The sequence below is a fragment of the Panthera leo genome, chromosome D1 (genome assembly GCF_018350215.1).
Source record: "Panthera leo isolate Ple1 chromosome D1, P.leo_Ple1_pat1.1, whole genome shotgun sequence".
Classification (NCBI taxonomy): domain Eukaryota; kingdom Metazoa; phylum Chordata; class Mammalia; order Carnivora; family Felidae; genus Panthera; species Panthera leo.
The window spans coordinates 15,212,759-15,232,708 of record NC_056688.1 but is presented as its reverse complement, the minus strand read 5'-3'; the positions used below and the strand labels follow the sequence as shown (position 1 = coordinate 15,232,708).

The 19,950-nt window shown below is 47.3% G+C and overlaps 1 protein-coding gene and 1 long non-coding RNA gene across 2 annotated transcripts in view; one reads left to right on the top strand and one right to left on the bottom strand.

Moving 5' to 3' along the window:
• The window catches only part of DSCAML1 (DS cell adhesion molecule like 1), a 349,305-nt gene extending 343,524 nt beyond the window's left edge, over positions 1 to 5,781 (top strand). Inside the window, 6 exon segments of the mRNA XM_042906006.1 lie at positions 809 to 839; positions 968 to 1,086; positions 1,369 to 1,521; positions 2,145 to 2,339; positions 2,970 to 3,281; positions 4,764 to 5,781. Coding sequence (XP_042761940.1) covers positions 809 to 839; positions 968 to 1,086; positions 1,369 to 1,521; positions 2,145 to 2,339; positions 2,970 to 3,281; positions 4,764 to 5,239 — 1,286 coding nt within the window. The 3' untranslated portion in view covers positions 5,240 to 5,781.
• A 9,596-nt stretch (positions 5,782 to 15,377) lies between these two features.
• LOC122200597 lies at positions 15,378 to 17,369 on the bottom strand. Its single transcript, XR_006193865.1, has 2 exons — positions 17,319 to 17,369; positions 15,378 to 17,219 (listed from the first exon to the last, which is right to left on the bottom strand). It is a non-coding gene; the product is annotated as an uncharacterized LOC122200597 (long non-coding RNA).
• Positions 17,370 to 19,950: the final 2,581 nt, after the last annotated feature.

Genomic DNA, 19,950 nt, shown 5'->3' with positions numbered 1-19,950 from the left:
GAATGGATAATTGAATGGATAGATGGATGGATGGATGGTTGAACGAGTGGATTGTTGAATGGGTAGATGATAGATGAATGACTGGATGGGTGGGTGGAGAAATGAATAGATTGATAGGTAAATGGATCAATGGTGGATGGATGGATGGATGGATGGATGGATGGGTGGGTGAGTAGATGGTTGGATATATACATGGAGCTAGATTCATTCTGACAGATTAGTTTCATGATTCTCATTCTCCTCAGAGGTCTAATGAATTAACTAGGCCCTTTGCTTCTCTCACTCTTTTTTTTTTTTTTTTTTTTTTTTTTTTTTTTTTGTCAATTCATCCATGGACTTCTTGGGGACAGGTGCCCAAGAGGAAGAAATGAAGTCTCTTGGTTGATAGTCATTTAGGGATGCCCACTGACCACCTCAACTTCACTCTCTTCTCTTCTCAGCAGACAACTGAGGATGGACCCTCCACTGGTACCCATTCCCAGCCTGCTATGTTGTCTTGTTTAATTAGAGTCGATTCAAGAAACAGATGGAGCAGTTTACATACCCTCTCCTTTGGGAAGGACCTCCATATTAGATAAAAATCTGAGGAAAGGAAAACAGACCTGAGCCAAACCTCACACCAGGAGCAGTCAGACCTTATTGTGTTTTAGACCATTTTGGAAGCCCTTTCACTTCTCCCTCTTCTTCCCAGGAGACCAGCTCTGGTCCCATTTTAGGGAACTCCCCTACCTTTTCTCCCATGCCTCTGCCAGTTTTCATCCTGCTCAGACTCTATTCTCACCGAGCCCCTCTCTCTACTCTTTTGCAGATGCAAAGAGCTTGGCAGAAATGTTGATAAGGTAGGTGTCACATGGCTGCTTCCTCCCCTGCAGAGGACAGGCTTCTAAGACCCCACTGTCCTGCTAAACCCTCTCCTCCAGCCCCTCATGGCTGCTGAGTCACCCACCACTGGCCCTTCTCCCCACAGCAAGAACAACCGAAGTTTTGACACCCCTGTGAAGGGGCCTCCCCAAGGCCCGCGGCTACACATTGACATCCCCAGGGTCCAGCTGCTCATCGAGGACAAGGAGGGCATCAAGCAGCTGGGTGAGTGACAAGAGCCACAGGCTCTCTGTCCCGCTCTCCCCCAGGCCACAACCCACAAAGGGCAGCCACCAGCCCTCCCAGCAGTGCCCAGAGCTCTAGCAGCAGCCCCACCAACAACTCAGCAACCTCAGAACTCACTGAAGCTTCTCTCAAGGGCTAAGTTTCCTCCTCTGGCCGAAAGAATTATTCTGTCCTTTCTGGGTCTCAACGTGGGACAAAGACAAAAAGACATTTGCAACGTCCAAAGAGAAGGACTCCTACTCATTGTCCTTCTTCCCCCAGGAGATGACAAAGCCACCATTCCTGTGACGGATGCTGAGTTCAGCCAAGCTGTCAACCCGCAGAGTTTCTGCACTGGTGTCTCCTTGCACCACCCAGCCCTCATCCAGAGCACGGGACCCCTCATCGACATGTCTGACATCCGGCCAGGCACCAGTATGCCTTATCCCCAGGGAGACAGACCTCTTCCCACACAGGGTGTCTTGGGCACAGCATGGGGCATGGGCAATAAAAAAAAAAAAAAAAAGGTGGGAGAGGAACAGCATGGAAGAATGCAAAGAGCATTGGAGTTAGAGTCTACAGACCTTGACTGAAGACTTACTTAGCTGTGACCTTGGGTATATTGCTAACTTTGTCTCTCTGGGCCTCCGTTGCCTTACCTAGACATTTGAGGGTTGGGTGTTCTTGCTCTCCAAGGGCCTTCTGCCTCTAGCGCTGCAGCTCTGGACATCAGGATAGAACACATCAAGGGCTATGGGGAATGAGTGCACAGGAGGCAGCAGGAGAGGAGGCGACATTCTTCCCCCCGCGGAAGGAAAAGATGGGGTGGGTGGGGAGGACCAGGATGCCACCCACTGCCCCCACACCTCACCACCGTAGCTCCGTTCCTCCGGGGCCAGCTATGTGGTTGGGAAAGGCAGCATGCTCAGCCTCCCCACGGGAGCTTCTGTGGCTGCTTATGCCTCTTCCCTGGCTCTGCACTGCCCTTCTGGTAAGTGCCAGCTGCCCAGGCCTCAGTGCCCTCAGCGGACATGCTAGCCATCGCTTCCTGTTTGCAGATCCAGTGTCCAGGAAGAACGTCAAGTCAGCCCACAGCACCCGGAACCGGTACTCAAGCCAGTGGACGCTGACCAAGTGCCAGGCCTCCACGCCTGCCCGCACCCTCACCTCTGACTGGCGCACCGTGGGATCCCAGCATGGTGTCACTGTCACTGAGAGTGACAGCTACAGTGCCAGCCTCTCCCAGGACACAGGTGAGCCCAGGGCCCTGCCCGCGTCTTGCTCTCTGTTCTTCACTTCCCCTACCTTCCAGCTCCCCCTTCCGTTTTCCCAGCCTCTACCCACCAGCTCATGGGGGCCAAGACACAAGTCCGCTTCATTGCCAGCTGGCCACTGACTTACTGTGTGGCTGGCGCAAAAACACTTGACCTCGCTGAGCTCTGCTTAGTCAAGGATTTCACTTTGCTATCCCAGAAGATGTCAGAGAAAATGGTATGTGTGATGTTTGTTGGAGAAAGAGCGGAGTGTTCCAGGGGGTGGGTGCTTATTTTCAAGAATGGAAGACATTCTGCCCTTTATTCACCGAAGACCCCACTTCGGCCACCACTGCCACCTTCCCAGGGGGCGATCAGGGTCCTCAGAGATGACCACTGGGGTCAAGGGTAGGGGCACTGCTCAGTCTGGTCTCGTTTTTGTTTTTATTTTTTAATGTTTATTTTTGAGAGAGAGAGAGAGAGAGAGAGAGACAGAGCGCGAGCAGGGGAGGGGCAGAGAGAGGGAGACACAGAATCCAAAGTGAGCTCTGGTCTCATTGGTAAATGAGACCCTTCTCCCCATGACCCGCCCCCCATTTCTTCTCACCTCCACGCTCTCCGTCTCCCCAGACAAAGGACGGAACAGCATGGTGTCCACCGAGAGTGCCTCGTCCACGTACGAAGAGCTGGCTCGGGCCTACGAGCACGCCAAGCTGGAAGAGCAGCTTCAGCACGCCAAGTTCGAGATCACCGAGTGCTTCATCTCCGACAGCTCCTCCGACCAGATGACCACAGGCACCAACGAGAACGCGGACAGCATGACGTCCATGAGCACGCCCTCAGAGCCCGGCATTTGCCGCTTTACCGCCTCCCCGCCCAAGCCCCAGGATGCCGACCGAGGCAAGAACGTGGCTGTGCCCATCCCGCACCGGGCCAACAAGAGTGAGTGCTCGGCCCCCCTCCCCTGCTGGGTCCCCTGCCCTGCCACCACGTGGGGCCGGCCCGCCTGGGCAGGGCTCCTTGGCGGCGTGGGCAGCGCAAAGCAAGTACTCGGCAGAGTCCAGGTCAGGGTCCCTATCCTGGCTCAGCCGCTTAATACCTCCGTGGCCTTGGGAAGTCACTGAGCCTCTCTGGCCTTCCTTTTCTCGTTTGTAAAATGCAAGTGACAGCATACACTCTGCGTTGTCGTAGCGGACACCGGAAGTTCTGGATGTGCCCGACGCAGGGCAGGTTCTCAGGACGTAGTGATCCTCCCCTTTCCCCGAGGCTGTGCCAGTGTGGGGACACGGCTGCCCAACGGCCGTGGGTCTCAGTGCCTTTCAGATCAATCCAGACGCGAAGGAACAATCCTGGCAGCTCAGCCCATGGTGGCCAAACCTCAATGGTGGACAGTGACCTAGCCTGACTGGGAACTGTCTGACCCAGGGGCCTGGCCAGAGCATACGCCCTTCGGGGTTGGTGGGACAGCCGTAGGATAACCAGAGGGGGGTCCATCAACGGGCACTGGACCACACTATACCGTGCAAATCATGCACAGTCTGGTCTGCTCGCTACTGGCCTTGCTCAGTGGCCATGCTGATCGGGGCCCTCGGGACCATCTAGAGAAGAGCCCAGGGTAACGAAGTACAAAGGCTTTGGAGATTCGCAGCCCTGAATGACACCCCTACCCCTTCTAGCTGGGAGAATCCGGGCAGATCACTTAACCTCTCTGAACCTCAGTTTCCTCATTTGCAAAATGTGGGCAGGTATTAACCTATATCCAGGGGGCTACAGGGACTAAATGAGATCATGTAAGGAAAGTTCCTGGCACAGTCACAGGACAGAGGCACATTTACAGGTGAGGATGCTTATTGAGCCGAGGGATCAGGGCGCAGGGGTCCCGGAAGCGTGTCATACGGAGGTGGTTTGAGAAATCAGGAAGATCCCACCTGTGAGAAAGGAGAGGGGTGAGGACACGTAGCTGACTTCAGACCTCTGGACGGCAGCCGTGGGAAAGGTGGAGGTGTGGGGGCGCTTGCTATGTGGCAGAATATGTGGCGGAAGGCAGAATCAGGCTCAGCGTGGGGAGTCGTGGTTTTCAGAAATGAGCTCTCCCCCAGCTGAAGCTGAGCAGCGTATATCGGCCATTTAGCAACAAGTATCAATTTATTGAGCAACTACTACATGTGCTAGCCACGGTAACTGAAGCACTTTCCGTATTTGATCTCATTCACTACTGACGGTAATCCTATAGGGAAGTGCGATTGTCCACATCTCACCGATAAGGAAACCGAGGCTCAGAGAGGTCAAGTAACTGACGATTGCCTGGCTTGTGGAGGGACTCCCAGGTCAGATCGGGGGAAAGACTGGGGGGTAGGGGGTGGCACGAGCAAGCTGGCTCCCAGAGGCCTCTGCCTCCAACCTTTTCTGGCTCTGTGATTTCAGGTGACTACTGTAACCTGCCCCTGTATGCCAAGTCGGAGGCCTTCTTTCGAAAGGCAGATGGGCGCGAGCCCTGTCCCGTGGTCCCACCCCGAGAGGCTTCCATCCGGAACCTGGCTCGAACCTACCACACCCAGGCTCGCCACCTGACCTTGGACCCTGCCAGCAAGCCCTTGGGCCTCCCGCACCCAGGGGCCCCTGCTGCCGCCTCCACAGCCACTTTACCTCAGAGGACCCTGGCCATGCCAGCACCCCCAGCCGGCACGGCCCCCCCGGCTCCCGGCCCCACCCCTGCCGAGCCCCCCGCGGCCCCCAGTGCCGCCCCTCCGGCCCCCAGCACCGAGCCTCCGCGGGCCGGGGGCCCACACACCAAAATGGGGGGCTCCAGGGACTCACTTCTCGAGATGAGCACATCGGGGGTAGGGAGATCCCAGAAGCAGGGGGCAGGGGCCTACTCGAAATCCTATACCCTGGTGTAGGGGCACGGTGAGAAAAGCGGCCCCACGCTCGGACCTGTCTGCACCTCCAGCCCTCATACACCAACTTGGCTGTTTTCCTGCATTATTTATATTAAACTGACAGACAGAAACCAACCGACAACGAAAAGAAAACCCCCCGAGTCATGAACGCTTGTACATAGAACTCTTTTGTACAAATGAAACTATTTTCTTCTTCTCCATGAAGCCAGGGCACAAAGAATTTAACAGTACAAATCAACCCCTCCAACCCCACAAAATATGCGTGGAGAGATCTATATACATATATAGGGAGATGGGAACGTGTCGACAAGCTATGTATCTATATATTTCTCTCCCCTTATTTTGAGACAGAGGCACAAAGACTCAGCAATTTTTCCCTCCTACTCACTCAACCCTCCTTTCAATCTAGGCGGTTTTGACAAAGACCAAACTCCCAACTCAGAGACACTGCATGCGATTTTACTGTTCCAAGAAAACCAGGACTTGCTTCAATTTGCAGATGCTTATGTGTTAATACCTTTTTCTATGAAAAAAAACCCAGCGCCGTGTGCAATAAAGGTTATGTTTCTACGTGGTAGCTTTTTTCCCATCTGGCAAGGGCCAGTGGGGAGGGGGGGGAGAAAGGAAAGGCCCCTATGCCTAGCTGGCTATCTCTCATGGGGAGACTGTGAGAAGCGCGGGTTTTAGCTCAGCAGGTTAAACTTTTTAAAAGGCTTTTAATTAGCCCGGGTGCATTCTTGAGCACCTGTTCTGTTCTCAGATCTGGGCCGGCCCCTAAAGGGGGCCAGCGGTGTGGCTTTGAGCACGCTCCTAAACCCCTCCGGGCCAGTTTCCTTATCTATAAAATGAGGCAACGTTGCTGAGAGCTTGGGGAGCTTGGAATGGGGGGTGGGGAGGCTAAGTGCTGGCTTCTCTCCTCCAGGAGAACATGACCGTGCCCAGGGAAGTAAAGCTAGGCAAACCACAAGTGCTCACTTAAGTCATATACGAGGTGCCTATAAACTGGGAGGGGGAGGAAGAGATTCTATGTATCCTGGGGGTTGGGACAGAGCCGGAAGTTCTAGGCTGTTAAGGCAAAGTGAGGCCAAGGAGAAGGAGTGAGGCCATCAGAGTTTGGAGAGGTGAAAGGGGCTCATGGAGGAGGGAAATGGAGCTCCACCAAAGAGGACGGGCCAGCAGGCATGCCGGGGACCTTGCCTGGTTTTGGAGGAGTTGGCATCAGGTTGCCAGGTGGAAGGGAACGTGGGCACAGGCAGATGCGCCAGGGTCCTTATCTGCTGAAAGGACGTGTGGGCGGGGCCTCCGAGGACGTTCAGGTTTGAGTAGGCGGAGGAGACGGAAAGACCGCAGGTGGCCATTTCCCTCCTCCCTCCAGCACGGCCAGGAACCCCTGGGTGAAAAGACAGTGCACCTAAGAAGCACATAGGGGGTTCAGTGCCCCCAAGTGAAGGCTGAGCTCTGGATCGGGAATCTGGAAGGAAGGTGAGTCTCTGAGACCTGCCGTACCCCCGGAAGCTGAGAGGAGGGACTGGGAAGGGGCCCAGAGGGCTGGAGAAGAACGGAGGGCTTTGTGCAGGATGCAGGTGAGCTGTCCCTGCCCGTCTGGGCCACAGCAAGACCCTGCCTGGGAGGCATGACCTTTAATGGAAGCCCTTTCCAAAAAGCGACTCCTTCCTCAAACACTCCGTGAGCACCCAGGGAGTGTGGGATACAGAGGAGCTGTCCCTGTGAGCGTCCCCGGTACAAGGTAAGGGGGTAGGCACCATGACAGGGGCGGGGGCAGAGGCCTTGTTCTCCGTGGTGACTCCTAGGCCCAGGGGAAACTCCATTTCAGCCCCCACGCCGAGGACCCAACCCAGAGAACCAGCCAACAGCAATAATGAGAATAATGCGAAGGGCCTGCCTTCCAGACACCGGCTGATAGCCCAGCTTCACTCCTTCAGTAGCCAGGCAGGACGCCTCCCGTGGCTGCGTGCGCCATCTGCAGGTCACCTCCCGAACTGCAAGCACAATGATCCAGCCTGGGAGTTCTAGATGGGGGCTGAGAGCCCGCCCCCGTTCTGCGCCCCGCCCCCACCTGCGCTGGACACTGGGGAAACACGAACCGGACCCAACCCGGACCAGCATGAGGGAATGAACAAATCTAGAGTAGAATAGAGGCACCTGCTTAAGGTCGCAGAGGGAAACCCTGTTGTGACCGTACATTACCGAGCTCTCCATGTGCCAGGTATTGGGCAGAAGGCTTTCCTCGTGTCGGCCCATGTGACCTCAATGCAGTTTTGGGAGGCAGGTGTCACAGTCTCCGTCTGACTGGTGACAAGCTGGGGTGTGGGGACTTAAGTAACTCATCCAAGGTCAGAGGGGCAGGAAAAGGTGCACTTAGATCCGAGGCCCAGGGTGTCTGATTCCTTAACCATAGAGCCACACTGCCCGGGGTTGTGCTCGCTCAGAGGCTGAGCTGCAGTTCTGTCCCTAGGACGTTGCAGGCGGGGCGTCTGCCAGGACCAGGGAGACCAGCTGGACTGACTGTCCGGAAGGCGGTCAGTGTGGAGCCGTGAGTGACTGACTCCGAGAGGTGAGCCAACATGCCGGGGCTGGATGGAACGGGGAGCCTGATGTACCTCATTCTGTCACGAGGCGGTGTTCGGGAGGGAGGGACGGACTGAGCTCTGGGGGCCGCGGTGGGCCAGGCAGGATGAGACGGATTTGGAGAGGCAACAGAGCATCAAAGGTGAACGAGCCAGTTTCACTTGTGGTCAAGCTAGCTCTGGATCCTTAACTCTCAAACACAAGGGGCAGAAATTCAAACAGACTTGTGCAGAATCCACAGTGTTGTGTGCTGATCATCTCTGGCCTCGGTATGTCCTTTAGGTAAACTGCAGACCCACCTGTCTGAACTGTCCCCGGAAGCGAGTTCCAAAGTCAGCCAAACCCCCAGTTAGTTACCACGAAACTGTCTGGAGTCATCATCCCACACACTTCCTTGCTCCTTTCCAGACCTCCACTCTGTCCACCACAGATGAGGCCACTGTCTGTCTCTAGAGCACTGGTAGTCAAAGCACAGGCCACAGACACGCAGCGTCAGCATCGCCCAGGACCTTGCTAGAAAGGGACGTTCTTAGGCCTCACTCCAGACCCACTGGATCAGAATCTGTAGTTTAACAAACTCCCCAGAGGACTCACGTGCACCCTAGAGCACTGGAAGGATTCAGAGAGACATCTCCCCTGCTCTCTCCTGGCAACAATCAGAGAGAGCTAGAGTAGTGGGGCTCAAACCTAGTTAAGCATCAGATTCACCTGAAGAGCTTGTTCAATCCCAACTGAATCACAATTTGTGGGCCTGGACTCCAGGCATTTGTATTTGTGTGTGTGTGTGTGTGTGTGTGTGTGTGTGTGTGTGTGTATGATAAGAGAGCCACAGGGAAATTTACCATTTTAACCATTTTTAAGTTGACAGTTCAGTGGCGTTAAGAACATTCACTTTGTGCCACCATCGCCACTACCCATTTCCAGAACTTTGCCAGGTCTGCAAACAAAAACTCTATATTCATTAAACGCCCACACTCCCTTCCTCCCAGCCCTGGCAACCACCATTCTACTTTCTGTCTCTGTTAAGTTGACTACTCCATGATCACTCATAGGGTCTTTGTCCTTTCTATTGGCTTCTTTCACTTAGTATGTTTGCAAGTATAATCCATGTTGTAGCCCGTATGAGAATTTTGTTCCTTTTTAAGGCTGAATGGTATTCCATTATAGGTATGTATAGACCACATTTTTAATCCCATTGCTTTAAAAAAAATTGTTTAATGTTTATGTATTCTTTCTTGAGAGTGAGAGAGACAGAGCTTGAGTGGGATAGGGGTGGGGTAGGGGGCAGAGAGGGAGACACAGAATCCGAAGCAGGCTCCAGGCTCTGAGCTGTCAGCACAGAGCCCGACGTGGGGCTCAGACTCAGGAACCGTGAGATCATGACCCGAGCCGAAGTCTGATGTTTAGCCAACCAAGCCACCCAGGTGCCCCTTAATCCCATTATTGATGGACCCTTGAGTTGTTTCCTTCGGCTATTATGAATACTAATGCATAAACATCAGTACGTAAGTTCCCGTTTGAATCCCTGTTTTCAAGTCTTTGGATATATAACTAGCAGTGCAATTTCTAAATCAAATGATAATTCTATGTTTAACATTTTTATGAAAAAAAATATTTTCATTGAGGTATAATTGACATATAACATTATACTGGTTTCAGGTGTACGATGTAATGATTTGGTATTTGTATACATTGCAATACGATCCCCACAATAAGTCTAGTTAATATCCTTCACGGTACATAGTTACAAGTGTTTGTTCTTCTAGTGAAAACTTTTAAGATTTACTCTCTCAGCAACTTTCAAATATGCCACAAAGTAGTTTTAGCTATAGTCCCCATGCATATTGCATCCCTGTTAACTATAACTGGTAGTTGTTTTTTTTTTTTTCCTTTTGATCCCCTTCAGCCATTTCACCTACCCCAGACCACACCCCTGTCAACCTGTCAACCGCCAATCTGTTCTCTGTATCTATGAGCTTGGGTTTTTTTTTTTTGGTTAGAGTCCACATAGAAGTGAGGCCGTACAGTTTTTGTCTTTGACCAAGTTGGTTTAGCACACAATGCCGTCGAGATCTATCCAGGTTGTCACAAATGGCAAGATTTCACTCTGTTTTATGGCTGAGTAGTATTCCGTTGTATTCCAGTAGAATCCCATTGTGAATTGTACCACATCTTTATCCACTCATCCATCAGTGGACGCTTAGTTGTTTCCATATCTTGGCTATTGTAAATAATGCTACAACGAACATAAAGGCACATATAGCTTTCCAAATTAATGTCTTGGTCTTCTTTGAATAGATACCCAGAAGCAGAATTGCTAGATCACGTGGTAGTTCTATTTTTAACTTTTTGAGGAGCCTCCGTACTCTTTTCCAGAGTGGCCGCACAAATTTATATTCCTGCCAACAGTGCATAAGGGTTCCCTTTTCTCCAAATGCTTGCCAACACCTGTTTATCTTGTCTTTTTGGTAGCCATTCTGACAGGTGTGAGTTGATATCTCACTGTAGTTTTGATTTGTATTTCTCTGATGATGAGTGATGCTGAGCATCTTTTCATGTGTCTGTTGGCCATTTGTATACCTACTTTGGAAAAATGTCTATTCAGGTCCTCTGCCCATTTTTTAATTGGATTTTTTTTTTTTTTTTTTTTTTTGCTATTGAGTTGTGTGTGTTCTTCATGCATTTTGAATATTAGCCCCTTAGCAGATACATACTTGGCAAATATTTTCTCCTTTTCAGCACGTTGCCTCTTCATTTTGTTGACGATTTCTTTGCCTGTGCAAAAGCTTTTTAGTTTGGTGTAATCCCACTTATTTTTGTGTTTGGAGTCAGATCTAAAAACACCTCACCAAGACCAACATCAAGAAGCTTAACCCCTTTGTTTCGTTCTAGGAGTTTTGTGGTTGCAGGTCTTATGTTCAAGTCTATCCATTTTGAGTTAACATTTGTGCAAGGTGTAAGATAGTGGTCTAGTTTCATTCTTTTGCATGTGGCTGTCTAGTTTTCCCAACATTTATTGAAAAGACTGTCTTGTCCCCATTTTATATTTATGTCTCCTTGTTGTGAGTTAATTGACCATATATGTGTGGGTTTATTTCTCAATTCTCTGTTCTGTCCCATTGATCTATGTGTCTCTTTTTATGCCAATACCATACCCTTTGGATGACTATAGCTTTGTAATATAGTTTGGAATCAGGGAGCATAATGCCTCTAGCTTTGTTCTTTCTCAAGATTGCTTTGGCTATTCCAGATCCTTTGTAGTTCAATTCCAATATTAGGATTCTTTGTTCTGTTTCTGTGAAAATGCCATTGGAATTTTGATTAGGATTACAATGAATCTATAGACGGCTCTGAGCAATAGGGACAGTTTAACAATATTAATTCTTGCAATCTATGAGTAGGGAATACCTTGCTATTTATTTGTGTCCTTGTCAATTTCTTTCATCAGTGTTATAGTTTTCAGTGTACAGGTCTTTGATTTCCTTAGTTGAATTTATTCCTAGGTATTTTATTCTCTCTGATGTGGTTTTAAATGGGATGGCTTTCTTAATTTCTCTTTCTAGTATTAGTGTATAGAAACACAAAACATTTTCATATGTTGATTTTGTATTTTATCAAATTCACTGATTAGTTCTAACAATCTTATGGTAGAGTCTAGGGTTTTCTGTATATAATAACCAACCATCTGCCAAAGTGACAGTTTCACTTCTTCCATTACAATTTGGATGTCTTTTATTAGTTTTATTTTTTTGTTTTATTCCTATATAATAAACAGTGTTATATTAGTTTCAGATGTACAAGATAGTCATTCAACAATTCTATACCTTCCTCATTGCTCATCACAGCCACCAATTTGTTCTCTATAGTTGAGTCTGTTTTTTGGTTTGTCTCTTTTTTTTTTTTCTTTGTTCTTTGGGTTGTTTTTTTTTCTTAAATTCCCAAGATGAATAAAATCATGGTATTTGTCTTTCTCTGACTGGCTTGTTTCACTTAGCATTATACTCTCTAGATTCATCCATGTCATTGCACAAGGCAGGATTTCATTCTTTTATATGGCTGAGTAATAGTCCATTCTATGTGTGTGAGTATGTGTGTGTGAGTGTGTATACTTCATTCATCCATCAGTGGACACTGTGTTTCTTCCATAATTTGGCGATTGTAAATAATGCTGCAATAGACATAAGCATGTATATCTCTTTTTAAATTAGTGTTTTCACCAATGAAATTACTGATCATATGATAATTCTATTTTTAACTTTTTGAGGAACCTCCATACTGTTTTCCACAGTGGCTGCACCAGTTTGCATTTCTAACAATAGTACACCAGAGTTCCTTTTTTCCACATCCTTGCCAATGTCTCTTGTTTTTTATTTTAGCCATTCTGACAGGGGTGAAGTGATATCCCCTTGTGGTTTTCATTTGTATTTCCCTGATGATGAGTGATGTTGAGCATCTTTTCATGTGTCTGTTGGCCATGTGCAAGTCCTCTTTGGAGAAATGTCTGTTCATGTCTTCTGCCCATTTTTAAATGGATTATTTGGGGTTTTGGTGTTGAGTTGTATAAGTTATTTATATATTTTGGATACTAACCTTTTATCATATGTGTCATTTGCAAATATCTTCTCCCATTCAGTAGGTTGTCTTTTAGTTCTGTTGATGGTTTCCTTTGCTGTGCAGAAGCTTCTTATTTTGATGGAGTCCCAATAGATTATTTTTGCTTTTCTTTCCCTTACCACAGGAGATAAACGTCAAAAAATGTTGCTATGGCCAATGTGAGAAAAATTACTGCCTGTGCTTGCTTATAGGAATTTTATGGTTTCAGGTCTCATGTTTAGGCCTTTAATCCATTTTGAGTTTGTTTTGTGTGTGGTGTAAGAAAGTGGTCCAGTTTCATTCTTTTGCATGTGGCCGTCCAGTTTCCCCAGCACCATTTATTGAAAAGACTGTCTTTTTCCCACTGTATATTCTTGCCACCTTGGTCGCAGATTAATTGACCATATAATCGTGGGTTTATTTCTGGGCTCTATTCTATTCCATTGATCTATGTGTCTTTTTTTGTGCAGGTACCATTCTGTTTTGATTACAACAGCTTTGTAGTATATCTTGATTTGTGGGATTATGACCCTCCAGTTTTGTTCTTTCAAGATTGCTTTGACTATTCAGGGTCTTTTTTGGTTCCATACAAAAGCTTTTATTTCTTCCCTAATTGCTCTGGCTAGGACTTCCAATACTATGTTGAGTAAAAGTGACAAGAGTGGACATCTTTGTCTTATTCCTGATCTTAGAGAAAAGGCTTCTGGGTTTTCATCATTGAGGATGATGTTAGATATGGGCTTGGCATAAAAAGCCTTTATTATATTGAGGTAAGTTCCTTCTATACCCACGTGGTTGAAATCTTTTTTCATAAATGGATTTTGATTTTTGTCAGATGTTTTTTTTTTTTTGCATCTGCTGAGATCATCATATGACTTTTAGCCTCTTGTTAATGTGCTGTAACACACTGGCTTTGTGAAAATATTGAACTATCGTTGCATCCTTGAAATAAATTGCACTTGACCATGGTATATGCTCCTTTTAACATATTGTTGAGGCGCCTGGGCGGCTCAGTCAGCTAAGTGTCCAACTTCAGCTCAGGTCATGATATCACAGCTCTTGAGTTCAAGCCCTGTATCAGGCACTGTGCCAATAGCTCAGAGCCTGGGGCCTGCTTCAGATTCTGTGTCTCCCTCTCTCTTTCTGCCCCTCTCCCTCTTTCTGTCTCTGTCTCTCTCTCTGTCTCTCTCTCTCTCTCTCAAATAAATACACATTAAAAAAAATTTAAAAAGAGTTAATGTATTGTTGAATTGGGTTTGCTAACATTTTGTTGAGGATTTTAGCATCTATGTTCATCAGTGATGTTAGTCTGTAATGTTCTTTTGTGGTGTCCTTGTTGGGTTTTGGAATCAGGGTAATGCTAGCCTTGTAAAATGAGTTTGGGGGTGTTTCTATTTTTTGGAACTGTTTGAAAAGGATTGGTATTCATTCTTCAAATATTTGGTAGAATTCACCAGAGAAGCCATCTGGTCCTGGACTATTGTTTTGCAGGGGAGGGTGGGGAGGAGGTTTTTGATTACTGATTAAATCTCCTTACTGAAAACCAGTCTATTCATATTTTCTTTTTCTTCATGATTTAGTCTTAGAAAGTTGTATGTTTCTAAGACTTTATCCATTTCTTACTGGTTGTTTAATTTGTAGATATAATTGCTCATAGCAGTCTGTTATGATCCTTTGCATTTCTTTGGTATCAGTGCCTCCTTTTTCATTTCTGATTTTATTTTTTGAGCCATCTTTTTTTTCTGGATGAGTCTAGTTCAAAGTATGTCAATTATATCTTCTCAAAGAGCCAGTTCTTAGTTTGACTGATCTTTTCTGTTGTCTTTATTTCATTTATTTTTCACTCCAACATTTGTTATTTTCTTCCTTCTACTAACTGGACTTCATTTGTTCTTATTTCTTTAGTTCCTTGAGTGTAAAGTTAGGATGCTTGAGGTTTTTCTTGTTTCTTAAGGTAGGCATGTATCACTGTGAACTTGAGGTAGGCATGTATCATTATGATCTGCATCCCATAAATTTTAGTATGTTGTATTTCCATTTTCATTTGTCTTGATTTTTTTAAATTTATTTACCAATTGTTGTTTAATCTCCACATATTTGTGATTCTCTTCGTGAAACTGATTTCTAGTTTCATATCATTGTGGTTGGAAAAGCTGCTTGATATGACTTCAGTCTTAAACTTATTAAGACTTGTTTTGTGGCCTAACATATGATCTATCCTGTAGAATATTCCATGTGCACTTGAGAAGAATGCTTATTCTGCTGCTTTTAGATGGAATGTTCTGTTTATACCTGTTAAGCTCTTCCTGTCTAATATGTTGTTTAAGGTGGATGTTTCCTTATTGATTTTCTGTCTGGATGATCTATCCATTGATGTGAGGTATTAAAGTCCCCCACTATTACTGTATTGCTGTCTATTTCTTTCAGGTCTGTTAATATTTGCTTTACGTATTTAGGTGCTACTATGTTTGGTGCATAAATATGCTAGTACAGAGGTTAAAAGACAAATGTAGCAAAAATAACTGTAGCTGCAAAAATTAGTTAAAGGATACACAAGATAAAAATGTAAAATATGGGGGCACCTGGCTAACTCAGTCGGTAGAACATGCAACTCTTGAACTCTGGGTCATGAGTTCAAGCCCCATATTGGGCACGGAGCCTACTTTTAAAAAATGTAAAATGTGACATCAAAAACATAAAATGTGGGTGGGGATAGAGTAAAAATGTATAGAACGCATTTAAACTTATCAATTTAAAATAGTTATAAACATAGGTTGTTATATGTAAGCCTTATGGTAACAATAAAACCAAAAACTTACAGCAGATACACAGAAGACAACTGGAATAAAAGCTAAGCATACAACTAAAGAAGTCATCAAACCGCAAAGGAAGAGCGCAAAAGAAGTAGAAAGGAGCAGAGAAGAACTACAGCAAAGCCAGAAAACAATGAACAAAATGACTTTAAGTACATACATATTAATAATTGCTTTTGATGTAAGTGGACTAAATTCTCCAAAAGACAGAGCAGCTAAGTAGATGAAACAAACAAAACAAACAAACAACCACAAGACAAGACCCATTTATATGCCTCCCAAAAGTGACTCACTTCAGATGTCAGGGCACACACAGACGAGAAGTGAAGGGATGAATAAAGATGTTCCATGCAAATGAAAACCAAAAGAAAGCTGGGATAGCTATACTTATACCAGACAAAACAGACTTTAACACAGACTATAATGAGGCAAGGGCATTACATAATGATAAAAGGGTCAATGCAACAGAAGGATATAACTTAGGTTTAACTTTCTGAGGGACTACCAAAGTGTTTTCTACTAGGCATCTGTATTTTTAACAAGCAAAATGCTACTGAAGCCTTTGTTCACCCACCAGATAGCTGAAGCTCTGCCTGTGACCTGCCATTGAGCTAAGCACTGGGGATGCAAAGGATGTCCTTGAGCTCAAGGGGCTCATTACCTGGTGTGTGTGCAAATTGGCAGAGCCTGAGGAGGGAGGTCCGTGGTAAAGGGATATGTCAGGGACGGCTAGCTGTCTGCCAGTGCCTCATGCTCCCCCTCCACAGTGCAGTTGTTCCCAGGAAGCGTCTGCCCTGACAATGACTACAGTTCCTAGCCCCTTGACTTGTAGATAGGGCCCTAAGACCAAGTTCCCACTTGGAATGTGGTAGAAGTGAGGCATGCTACTTTCAGGCCTGGCTTACAAAATCTCCTTGACCACCCTCCTCTCTAACTGCCTGTCCGTGCCCAAGGTGAGTCTGGAAATCACTGACCAAAGATGTCAGTGCTTCTGTTAGCCTGGGTTCTTGTACATCTGTGCAGATCAGAGGCCCCTCTACCCCACTGATGTCAATTGCATTTTACCTGAGCAAGAAATAAACATGTAATGAATTAGACAACTGAGATTTGGAAGTTTGTCTTAACAGCTAGCATCATCTTGCCTTATGTAGGAGATGAGGGGGAAACTGGCTCCCCATGGAAATCCTCCCTCCATCACCTAGGTCCAGGATAAACCTCCCACCCATGCCACCTTCCCTTCCCCCATATCTGTATAAGCAAAAGGTTGGGGAACAGCAGCTGATGAGTTCACAAAGGGGGAGGACAGTTGTGTGAACAGGACAGAAGGCTAGGAGGACCAATCAGGGCTCTGTCCTTCCTCCTAGAATTCACTTCTTCTGGGCAGTGGAGGCAATGCTCTTAGGCAGAAGGGGGAACAGCTGCTGGCTGTGTGTTCATTACGCTAGAGGTTGTCCACATTTGGTTGTAGTGTCTACAAGAATCAGAGAATCCCAGGAGTCAAAGCCTTCAGGGTCCCCTAGTCCAGGCTCCCATCCTGATTTTGAATCCTTTCTGCAGTGAGCAAGGGTTGCCCGTCCTTCACATCTATACCCCCTGATGGACAACTCCTCAATTCCCAAGCCAGCATACTTCACCCTTGGACATCTCTGCTGGCAAAGCCTCCCCGACACTAAGCTTAGTCTGCCCCTCTCACCCAAAAGCCTGGTACCACCCTTCCATGGGGTCCCCACAGAACAGGCCTTATTCCTCCTCAGCATGGCAGCTGTCCACATGTGGTGCTTGAGCGTTGTTCATAGCTAGCTAATAAGTTCCCCCAATGGAATAGAATGGTCCCATTCCTTCCCAGTCACACCCAGGACTATGCCTGATTCTATCATGTGTTAGACTCGTGAAGGGTAAAGAGGGGGAGAAATGGACAGGGAGTAGACGGTCAGTGGACACTGAGTTTTCATGAACTGTTGGCTCTCTCAGCTTGCTGTCCCAGGCTACAAGAAAACAGCACAACAGAATACAGTCAGAAGTGCTGCTTTACTGACACTTTATGGTAAGCACTCTGTTAATCACTTAACAAAAGATTCTCGTACCTTTACAACGATCCTGTAAGAAAGTGTGACTCCTGTGGACACGAAAATCCATGTGGTTCAATCTGAGACCAGCGGTGCCGACCAAAGAACTGGCCAAAAAACAAAAGAAAAGTTTTATTTTTATAAAAGTTTACTTATTTTGAGAGAGAGAGAGAGAGCACATGCAAGGGAGGAAGGGGCTGAGGGAGGGGGAGACAGAGAATCCCAAGCAGGCTCCACACTGTCAGCGTAGAGCCCCACATGGGGCTCGATCCCACGAACCATGAGATCGTGACCTGAGCCAAAATCAAGTCAGACACTCAATGGACAGTGCCCCCAAGGAAAAAAATTTTAACTAACTCATTATCTGCTTTGGTTTTGTGACCCTGAAGGGGATCCAAATGAACAGTTGAGAGTAATGCCCATTGATACCTTTGCAATATTGTGATATAATAAGAATTGTATATTTGGTCTTTGTCTTCAGTTGCGGGCACAGAGCTCCTAAAACCTTTGATGTTTCCTGAGTGATAGGTGTGAGAGGAGCATCTCTTGTTGTTGATAATAAACCCCTTTCAACCACTCCTGAATTTATGCTTAAGGGAGTAACTCTCAGTCACTAGATAGCTTTAGGATAAGGACTGGTTTTCAAAGAAACCAACCCCATGATCAGAGGGTTGGAACTTTGAACACAACCCCTCACACCCAGGGAAGAGAGAGGGGCTGGAGATTGAGTAAATCACTAAGGAACAATGACCTAATCAGTTATGCCTGAGTAGTGCAACCACCGTAAAAACCCTAAACAACAGGGTTCAGAGAGCTTCCAGGTTGGTAAGTCCATCTGTGTGCCGAGAGGGGGGAGCATCTCAAGTCCACAGGAACAGAAGTTCCTGTGCTCAGAACCCTTCCAGACCTAACCCTGTGTAACTCTTCATCTGGTGTTCATTTTTACCCTTCATTATTATGGTGTGTCGTAAATGACATTGTAGAGTGTTTTCCCTGAGTTCCATGAACCATTCTAGCAAGTTTTCTAGCCCGAAGAGGAAACCCCTAATTTGTAGTTGGTTAATCAGAAGTGCAAGAGCCCTGGGAGTTGCATCTGAAGTGGGGGGCAGTCTTGTGGCACTGAGCTCTTAACCTGTGAGGTCTGCTAACTCCAGGGAGTTAGTGTCAGAATTGAATTGAACCTTTGGGCACCCAGTTAGAGAACCGGTTGTTGGTGTGGGAAAACCCCACATATTTGGTATCAGAAATGGAAGTAGAAAGAGACAGAAACCCTGTGTTTCTAACCCAAGTCCTCACATGCTGCAAAACTCACTATCAAGTCCTTGGGCTCCATTGCTCTCTGTGCTCCCCGTGCTCCCCTTTCTCCTGACTTTGCATTACAAAACAGCAAAGGCCAGGTCCAGGGGCACCAGGGGAGGTGGGAGAAATGGAAAGCAAGGCAGGAACCCTCTTTGGTTGTGCGTGGGAAGGGGCTAAGGGTAGAAAACACACCTTGTTCATAATTTTTGCCCTTAAGAGGTGTCTCCGTGTTACTAGCTAAGAAAAAAGTCAACAGATTTGGTTTGTTGCACAAAGTCACTCAGCAATAGACACAGCCAGGACTTGAATTCCAAAGCCAGAATTCACCGAGCCTCTTGGGACCCCTTACGGAATCCCAAGTGACACCCGTAAGGTAACATTTGTTCCACACTTACTACTCAGCAGGAATTGTGCTAAGCCTGGTGAGGGGAGAGCAGCGAATGGGGAATCAAAGCTCACTGCTCCTGTTCCAACTCCATAACTCTGGCAAAGTAGCTTTACCCTCATGGGCCTCAATTTTGTTTTCTGTGAAATAGGGTGCCACCAGGTTGGTGAGACTGGAAGGCCATAATGTGGGTAAAGATGCTTCTAACTGTAAAGTGAGGATTGATTGGCAAGATGAAGGTCCTCCTATCAGGGGCCAGATCCCAGGGAAGCCGAAATCTGCTCAGTCAGGTTTGCTGTGCCCAAAGGAGCAGGGGGGATATGAAGGTCATTTGCTGCCCTAGAGAACCTACTGAAAGTCACCATGAGGACCTTACAGCATCTGCTGTCCAGAAGGGAAGCTCAAAGGTAGGGGGGGGATATCCGCAAACCCACTACCATCGGTTGCAACCAAAAGCTGGCACTTGGCCCCTGACTCCAAACAGGAGTCACCGAAGCAGAGGGGACAACATGTGGTTAAGCACCATCCTGCCCCCACCATGTTAATGCCCTGACTGTCCTCCGGGAAGACTCAGCGGTGTGGCGAGCCGTGCCTGAAGCCCTCCTGCTGCTGTTGGTCGTGGTCTTTGTCTCTAGTTTGACCTTTCCCCCGGTTGTTGGATGGAGGTAGATGGCACGGTTCTGAGCCATTGTGTCCACAGCTGCCTGGAATGGCCACACCTGCCCTGCCACTTCCTCTTCAACATGTGGCATCCCCACGACAGCTCTGAGCACGTGATCTGGGCCTAATAGCAGCGGCCACCAGCAGCCACTGCTACAGCCACCTGGGAGCCACGTGCATCTAGGCCAGCCTCGGCAAACGCTCCGTGCAAAAGCCAGTCCTGGGGTCCCAGAGCACGTGAATGAGCCAGAACCCTGGGCATAGGGCCCCTGACATCTGGGCACTGGCAAGCCCTTCACTTTGCCC